The sequence below is a fragment of the Macrobrachium rosenbergii genome, chromosome 44 (assembly GCF_040412425.1).
Source record: "Macrobrachium rosenbergii isolate ZJJX-2024 chromosome 44, ASM4041242v1, whole genome shotgun sequence".
In the NCBI taxonomy this organism is placed as follows: Eukaryota; Metazoa; Arthropoda; class Malacostraca; order Decapoda; family Palaemonidae; genus Macrobrachium; species Macrobrachium rosenbergii.
Window position 1 is genome coordinate 15,135,831 of NC_089784.1, and position 9,702 is coordinate 15,145,532.

General features: G+C 37.1%; 1 protein-coding gene across 2 annotated transcripts in view; it reads right to left on the reverse strand.

The window, feature by feature from the left end:
• The window catches only part of LOC136829358 (ankyrin repeat domain-containing protein 40-like), a 32,291-nt gene extending 22,841 nt beyond the window's left edge, over positions 1 to 9,450 (reverse strand). Inside the window, exons 1-3 of one of the 2 annotated variants that reach the window (XM_067087803.1) lie at positions 9,336 to 9,436; positions 6,635 to 6,758; positions 6,238 to 6,371 (exon numbers count right to left, since the gene is read on the reverse strand). In XM_067087803.1, coding sequence (XP_066943904.1) covers positions 6,238 to 6,362 — 125 coding nt within the window. In that variant the 5' untranslated portion in view covers positions 6,363 to 6,371; positions 6,635 to 6,758; positions 9,336 to 9,436. Of the gene's footprint in view, positions 1 to 6,237; positions 6,372 to 6,634; positions 6,759 to 9,335 lie in introns of both variants that reach the window. The other variant, XM_067087802.1, reaches the window with a different exon arrangement.
• Between the last annotated feature and the right edge of the window lie 252 nt (positions 9,451 to 9,702).

Genomic DNA, 9,702 nt, shown 5'->3' on the forward strand with positions numbered 1-9,702 from the left:
AGACATAACCGAGTCTAATTCAGGAGCTGTCTGAACTGCAGGTTTCTGTAAAAGATGAAGGATATTATCTAGTTTATGCTGCAAAGGCCCAAGAGCTGGGTCCAATGCAGGAGAAGGTTTATCAGAAGCTGCAGGGCGCTTGGAGTCTTGAGGGGGCTCAAGTGCTTGGGGCAGAGCGGAAGCTTCAGGGCGCTCCGACGAAAAGAGTGTCCGACCACCTCAGGGTGCCTGACTGTGTCAGGCGCTTGGCTGCTTCAGGGCGCTTGGCCGCATCAGGGCTCTTGGCCACATCAGAGTGCCTGGCTGCTACAGGGTGCTTCTCTGCTTCATGGTGCTCATCAAAGTGTTCCGCCAATACGGGACGCTCAGAGGGAACAGGGTGCTTATGCGAAATCTGGAGCTGTTTGCCTGAAAGGTGCAGTGAGCTAGAACCTCACTCCTGGTGCTGAGGAGAAGAGAAATGGTCCGGACTGTCCCACTTGCTACACGAAGGTTGAGGACTAAAGGGAGATGTGGGAACTGATCTTTATCCGATTATTGTCTCTTAAGCAGGCAAGATTCATTGGGGAAGCAATGAAGACGGCTCTTACGAGGCAAGGACTCTCAGAACTTAACGAAAGCTGATGCACTTCCGAGACGCTTTTCCAGCGGCTGTCTCTATTCACAACCTGAAATGCAACAGGCTGGACTGAGGGGACAACTGCCTGTGGGAAGACCCCACTGACCTCCCTTGGGCTACTGGTATGCCTCCTCCCAAGTAGCGGGGAGTATGGCAGGGACCAACGCCTAGGAGAATCAGCGGGACAAGCAGGTGCCTCCTCCACTGACACTTCACCTTTAGCACTGTTTTCACTGTTTTCAAACTTGTCCATCATGACATGCCACTGTACTCACTACGAGATTTAAATGTTGCTCAAACTTATTCTCAAGACTGGTGAAGCAATTGGGTTCGGAAGTGATGAAGCCATGAGAAGGAGTAGGTGGTTTAGGAGAATTAACTGATGCAGGTGGGGAAGGGTTAACAGTTGGAGAATTAACAGACATGTAAGTCTTATCTGATCTAGGAGTCAAAGCATGACTAGCTAATTTCCCGCTGGCTTTAGCGGCTGCTTTCCTCTTCCTATCTCTTTCTAGCTTAGCTAAATGAGAATTTAAAGTTTTCCACTTCTGTTCTCCCCAATCCCTGCACTCGTCACACATCAAATTAATAGAGCAAACTTGTCCTCTACAACCGGAACACAAGGTGTGAGAATCGTAAGTCAATTTTGTCATCTGGGTATTGCAGCCTTTACTGCAATACCGGTAACTAGGACTACTAGTGTTGGACATATCTAACTAATTGAAAAGTCAAAGTCGTGAAAGTCAAATCCAACAGAGTCATTATGTGAAAAAATGCCGAAAAGGCTACAAAAATACTTCAAATGGAAGAAAATTACGAATCCAAAAAACTCTAAACTGCTGTAACAACACCAGGTGTTGACGCTACAAGTGGCAGAAACAAATTGTTGTGTTGGCGATGTTGTTCCTCTTTTGTACCCCGAAAGTGGGCGGGACAGTCACCTACGCAAAACAAAAGAATTGCTACAGCAGAATTCAGAATTCTAACTGCCGTTCGAGTAGAAACTCTTAGCTAAGTAATTACTGGGTAAGTTACTTATATGAAATGGTAGAATCACAGAGGTCTTTAAAAGAGACCTAAGACAATTTTATAGAAACAATAGTTTTAACTCACATGCCCTCACTGGTAGGAAAAATTTATTACACTGTATCACATCTATCAAAAATACAGTACATGCCCATAATGAGACACTGTACAGAGCAGCAAATACTATAGTAGAAAAAAAGATAGGATGAAAGGGTGCTCCATAAACTGATCAGGGTTTCAAGTTCTTATGGTTTGAAGTAGCAACTTGTACTAATAACAGTGATGCTAAGATACACCGATACTTTGGAAAATTAAAAACTAAAAAATTACAAAGAATCAAAACATTCCTTTTTTATGGGTATTTTCACTACCTCTGTGCCCCAAATCGAAGACTGAAGCCAAATGGAATTATTAATGACAAATAAGTATCAAATGAAGCAGCATAATTTCTGCCAGCATCTACCAGAACAAGACATTCTTTTGTGAAATCAACTTGTCAGCAAAGAGAAAAGCTATAATTTGCAAAGTAATGGTTTGTATCTACAAATCCTAATTTTAGTAAAAGTGTTTAATGAAACTTTTGATCTAAATTACAAACTACTGTTTAACAAAGAAATGATAAGGTGGGTAATCAGTAAAGACCTATGAGTTTTTGACTTTGGTATTTCAGTGAAGACCTATGAGTTTTTGACTTTGAAATTTTCCTCTTGGATCACGAGAACTTGAATCTGAGTGCAATGGTCCCAGCAGCGGTTCACTTAAAAGTATGACCCTCGTAACTATGTTCACTTATAATGCTCCTTTAACAAAAGGAGACATTTACCTCTCTGTTCTCATCCTGGTGAAGGCATAGACTACTCTCCCTGCTCAGCCAGTTTATGAAATACTAGATGGTTCCTAGACAGAGATAGATCTCCCTCATTTGTGGATACAGTACATGAAAAGCTGTAGTTATGCATCTTCTTGCCAGGGTCAAAACATGCAATTCACATCTTCCAAGAAACAGTTTCTTCCTCATTCTGGGTAAGGTGTAGCTTACACTTAATCAGCTGGTTTGGAATTGTTGATACTGTGTATAAAACCCAACACACTTAAACAACGCAATGTCTGCAGTAACCTCTGGTGCCAGTGCAGGGAATTACCCAACAACAGAATAAAATAAGCAGCAAATATGCAGCATAATGCACAGAACACTAACATTGTGAAATAATTTGTAGTACATTACCACAGCCAAAGAAAAATTAAACAAAGCAGGATAATTAAGCTCTGACACAGAAACTTGAACACGGCTTATAGCTTCTCACAACATTTCAGGCATTCATAACAATACTTTTAACCTAACACCATCTAGAGTAACTTAAGATTTTATCTGATGCAAATACCCTTTATAACTTCAAAACACGAAGAATTAAATAAAATGCTAAAATACCAATACAATACTGAGCTACTGTACTAACCTCAAAATTGCAAGGAATCCTAAGTTAGGTAGTAAGACTACATCTAAAAAAAATGTATGTCCTAGCACTAATACCGAAACATAACATATGCAACTTGCTGGAACATCTGGAAAAAGGTGGCAGTTTTCCAATTCCATAACTGGAAGAGGAACAAACGATGTTTGTTTTGTCACAGTAAATCACATTCTTGATTCAGTTACTAAAATGAAATCATTATACTGTACTCATCCAGAGGTGAATATTATGTAATGCTGACGAGCCTCATCTTACCACCACTCACAAAGTAAGCTGACATAAATACTACTTAAGATGGTGAGGGTACACAATGCTTAGAGAGTGAGAGCGAGAGAGAGAGAGAAACTCCCGATTGTTTTGTCTGTAATCAAAACACAGCAATCAAGTACATTTGTTTTTATAGGCATTAAACATTAATAAAATAAGAGGCCTGTCGTTTGTAGGAACAAATATAGACTATTGCACATTGTGGCTACAACATAATGTAAATATTATGTTCAACAAGATATAATTAACAGGTAACTCTACAATTTAAGGAAATTACACTATCTCTTTTGTTGTGCACTTTTAAAATGAAGAAAAAAGATACTGTACACTACATTATGTAGCATGTACAATATAAAGAACTAAGATTTGGCTGTGGATGCACACTGCAGTTAGGGTACGTTACTGCAAAACTAGCCTACACAATTAAATGTGCTTTATTTATCAGCACAGTAGAACCTCACATAACTAGAACCTGCATTACTGGATTTTGGATAATCAAAAAGTTTAGGGTAATGAACTCCTATTACTAACATGGCTACCATGCCAAGAATGGGTGTGGTTTCAAAGATCAAAGACCAGACTGACATAATCTTGGTGCATTTTTACTATTCCTATTATCCTAATCTCCCTATTGTTTTCTTTTTCAAACTCTGCACTTTGCATATATTTACACTTTTCAATCACTCTCACAGTCATGAGGCTATTCAACATCACTTTCAAACATCACAATTACTAACAATTTTAAACCTTGTTTATCTCAGTGCTTGTATTTCCATGCTGCTCTGTGAATAAGTAGTAATGCCTTAGAGAGAGAGAGAGAGAGAGAGAGAGAGAGAGAGAGAGAGAGAGAGAGAGAGAGAGAGAGAGAGAGAGAGAGAGAGAGTGTGTGCTATTCAAACAACCTCCGCGCAGCCAGTAAGCAGGCTATATACTGTATATATGCTGATTAGCTTAATGTTTCATGGTTGCAGTAGAGCCCTTGGAGACTGACAGATAAAGTCAAGTACTAAGGCTCATACAATCTCATGGGATACAAGGAGTAAAGGAAGATGAAGACATTCTGTTGTAGGTAAAATCTGACCAGCTGCAACTGCTGGATATAACAATTACAACCACATCCCTTTAAGCATTACATTCCAAAGGTAAAATGTGGCAGAAGTGAAATGGCGTAGTTTGCCACACTACAAAGCTGCACTCCAGAAGACATCAGTAACTAAAAGGTACCTGCTAGGATGTAGAAATCATACTTTTACTAATTATTCAACAAAAGGATTAAAAAAGGCTGCAAAAGAGTACAGTAATGAGTTAGCTAATAACTACTGACATAGGGCCAAAAAATGTTGATCCTGCAAAAATGTGATGGGGGAATTCTGGACAGACCCGTTACCAGTGTTCACTTACAAAAAGTTTAGAAGATAATTTATGGATATCTGTGTTTCCATGTGACCCATAAACTGCTAAGATATTCTTCATCTGTCAGTCAGACCAAAAACTGTTGAGTCTGGGATATCTGAAGGTCACAAATATGGGTATATATATATATATATGGTTGATTGGGTTGCGATGAAACAAAATGCAAGAAAAGAATTATGAAAAACTAGAAAAAATAAGGTAAAGTTGGATGGCAGGTCTTAAACTTGTAGCTTCAAGAAGACCTTTCCATAAGTTCACAATACAGTAGAATACTGTAAAAGGAAAGAAAGATTACTGGTACTGGACAGGAAGACCATTTCATAGATTTACTTTAAAAAGAATGAAATACTATTGCTTTTGGGCATGAAGACCATTCTATAATTTTAAAAAGGAATGAAAGACTTTGTACTGGGAAAAGTAATAATGTAGGATTTTAACAAAATGTGAATGCTGATGCTCTGCAAATGAGTAGCATGCAATAGTTGGTGGGGCAACAACACTATTGCATTAACTGAAATTCCCTGTTGAAGAAAAGTGATAGAAGACATCCAACAAGAAAATATTTCGGCAGTTTGAGTGAGCAATGGAAACAATATCTTTTTTTTATGCTGCATACACTGGAAAAGTTACAAACTTCACCAAATGACCAACCTAGACTGCTCTACACTAATTAAAAACATTTGTCTGTTCTTCACTGAGTAAGCATCACACAGAGGCGCTCAACATTTATCGTCTAATCCCATATTTTTATGAATACTGTCCACTGGCTGTCACTTGATATCTTGTACATCAGTTATGACTGTACTGAGAATATTATTAAATTCTTGTTGCTTGAATATAGCCACATATTTTATAAAGAGAATTAGTCTTCTACATCTCTCATGTCATTTGAAGTTCTCATGCAAACACATGCATTCCTTATTTCCACTGTAAATGATTTATGCCTTGAGTTAACATTATCCACTGTTACTACTACAGATCTTGTGTATTAATTAGAACTATACTGTGGTTATCGATTAAATGTGTTGCTTGAATCTGTACACCTCAAAACTATGATAAAATCCCATATCTTACATATGAAACGCAAATAAAGTCCACCCTTGTTATATCTATTGCACAGCCTTCATTACCCATTTCATGCAATTTAGATTCTAGTTCATCCTAAATTACTGTGGTGTGTCAGCTTTGGCACAATAAGGCCAAAAGTATCACAAAAATAAACTATTTTAACAATACCATGTAATTTTTGTTATATAAAACTACAAACTATTTTATCTAAATTGGATTTTAAGGGGGTATATTTGTGATAACATGTCAAAGAGAACTTACTCTAGCCTAGCTATGAAACAACTCTGTTATCAACCACCCCAGTTTCCAAATGATCAAGTACTACAAGATTCCATTTTCATACAAACCAGTATTTCTATGTTCATTACTTACCAACCATTAATATCATGCTTGCAGTTTATGTTGGTGCCTCTAGAAATCAAAGCAGCTAATGCTTCATTATCACCATAGCAACAAGCTTCTCGAAGCTTCTCCTCATTGAGCTTTTGCACATCCATTTTGGAAAACTGTAGAAAAAATTATTTTACATTAGAAACATACTGCACTGTAAAAGAACAGAAAAACTTGCACAAAACCTTGAGCAATTATTTTCTTTCCTCTGTTTTTATCTTCTGTATAGATGTACTATAAAATACTGTGCACATATTCCTTTACATAAAATTTACCAAATAATAGCTGTATCAATTTGCAAAAGCAGTAAATTTGGTTAGTATACTGTATACAACATATGCTGTTAGTGCAGTAGCAACGCATCAAAGACTAGTCTTACGTAGCTTCACTGAAGATCCATGAGTCTGACTCTACAATTGTGCTAGATGACTCCATTGATATGCAAATCAAGTGCACTAAAGTCAAATGCTTTTGTGTACATCACGCACATGCCTCACATATTTCTGAGTGATACACATGAATATTACATTAAACAGACATCCAATAAGAATATATTGAGATATTTCTTTTGTTTCAAACCTTAAGTCCACTTCTAATGCAGTCTTGTAGATATTATGAATGAATCCTTATGAATGAATTATTACTGTATTTTTCTGCACTCCTTACTACAAAAAAGGTCTTCAAAAGTGTCCACAATTTTAATGGAAATGTAAATGGTATTATACAAAGTATTTGCTAATTCTATACAATCTTCTCTAACTCTTGATAGAGCTGTAAGAATACTTAATACACAGAATTACAAGGGAACTTTCTGGCAGTACAAAGTTATAACTGAGAAATCCTTAGACTCTTTAAAAAAAAATAATTCAACTCTTCCAATGCTAGTTTACAAATAAGCTTTGACACCTACAATACAGGTTAATTCATCCAAACCCCATCAATCACAAGTCTAATATTCAGATGACCAGTGCACACTCGACCCCAGAATAATACTTTTAGGCTAAGTCACATATCTTAGTGTAAGAGCCACATTAGGCTGGCGATACAAGTGTAATACCTATGTTAGGAGTACCATAATTGTTTCAATTATTTTTTTCTGTGGATATGCTTATAACTAAAGAACTGAATAACATGATAAGCTTTCTTACAAAGCTGAAAGAATTGTGATGACAAAATATGGCATAAGGCATTTTTCTGTCAATGAAGTGGAAGATAATCATGTACTAACCTCTTGTGTTTGACCACATCGACACTTACTCAAATGTGGTGGGTGGTATATATCAAATAAGAATCAGTTTCTCCATTTCCTAGTTTATTACAAAGGTGAAAAATGGAGGTGCTTGTTCAGGCAGCATCTCCCCATGAATTCCTCCTGCCAATCTCTCACTGGCAAACACTTATGGTTTTTCACAATTGTCACAAAAGATCAATTTAACAACAGTTTACATTACAGATGATACACAGGTCACTGGAACATGATTATAAAAAATATGTGTGTACAAAAAGTTTAGTATTTTTCAAGATGTATATATATGGAAAGTGGCAATATATTTTACATACATGTTCTCATATGTTCTTTCTTTGCCACAAGGACAGAACGTGTAACACATTTAAGAAAGGACAGTGTCCTGAGAATTCTTTAGGCTAGAGTAAGTGTCGATGTGGTCAAACACAAGAGGTTTGTACATTATTATCTTTCACTACCTTCACAGAAAAATGCCTTAGGCCTATGACATATTTCTTTATCACAATTCTTTCAACTTTGTAAGACAATGTTTATCATGTTATTCAGTTCTTTACTTATAAGCATATCCACATATTAAAAATAACTGAAACAATTATGCCACTCCTAATATAGGTACTACACTTGTAACCCCAGCCTAATGTGGCTCCTACACTAGGATATGTGACTCAGGCCTAGTCTAAAAATAATCTTTTAAAGCGATTATTCTGGGGTTGAGTGTGCACTGGTCAGGTAGGAAGTAGGACCTAACATCCTAGGTTAGATTAGCCCCGTTTGCATTAAGGTAACTCTAAGCCTTAGTTCCGCGGTGAGTTAGACTATGGCAATTGACGTTTTCCTATGTTATTTTACTTGCTTTACAAGAATTTCAAGTAATATTTTGTCGGCAGGCTGTAACTAAACTGTAATTGACCTTTGACGACTACGACAGGGTAGATCTAAGCCGGCATTCCATGGAGCCCCCACCCCCTCCCTAGCTAATACAGTAAGCCGTTGTAAATTCTTGTAAACACCCTAGGGTATGTTAGGTTGGTATTTTTAGGTGTTTACCTCCATTACAATTTTGCAGTATTAGCTATGGAGAATGGTTGAGATTTAAGTATTTTAGACCGTTACTGTTGGAATGCCTTGTCTCCATTTTAGATCTACCCTGTCAGTTAGTCTTCAAAGGTCAATTACAATTTAGTTTAACAGCTGGCCAACAAAATATTACTTGAAATTCTTGTGGTTCATATCAGCAAGTAAAATATCATAGGAAAACATCAATTGCCACAGTCTAGCTCACCATGATTTTGAGGTTTATTTCCATCGCAGAATTACCTGCATTAATTTAAATTAGGATGTAGGCTATCACTGCCACCTCCATCACCACATCTTCATGGGGGGGGGGAATGATACTGATCTGCCAACACTCATGAAAGCTATTTCTCCGAAAGCTCACGTTGAGATTTTAGTATTTTAAACTGTTACCGCTGGTACAATTCACTTGTTTCCAGTTTACCCTGGAACAATTGTCCATCTCTCCATGTTAGTCTACGTTAGGTAACACAATTACTCTTCGCGCAAAAGACAAGATATAGCCTAATCTAGGATAAGCTTACTGTGCCTAATGCCTGGACTACGGTTCATGTGTTTGGAGAAAAATTAACTTATCATTTAAAAACGTATAAACATTTTCTGAGGGAACTATCGAAATCCCGTAGTCTACCCTGCTTTAAGACCTAGCTTGGCCCTAACGGCTTCTCAGGCATGCTTAGGGTCCGGTAAGGACTTTTATGACAATGAAAGTAATTATTATTATTTTTATATTCTGCAACAGCCATTGACAGTTTCTCACCTGCTACTCTCTTAACATTGGTTAATTCAAATTATGATTATTTTGTAGTGCGAAGCGGTTTTGCCTTGTCTCGCAGAGCGTTGTGTACCTTGCACCGTTTAGTTTGATAATCCTCGGAAAATAAACATTTTATGTCTGAGAACTCATTGTTTGCAAAACGTATTTTTAATTATCCTTATATAACCTCAAGTCATTGTAAGTGTCCAAAATTTGAAATCGCGTGTTGCTCATGATGACTTCCATGTCTCCCCAATAGTGCTTAACAAACGACCCCATTTTATCCATCATACTATAACTTTAAGTGATATTTAATGAAGTTAATTTCTAAATATAAAATGGAATCGAATTGATTACATATGAATGACGA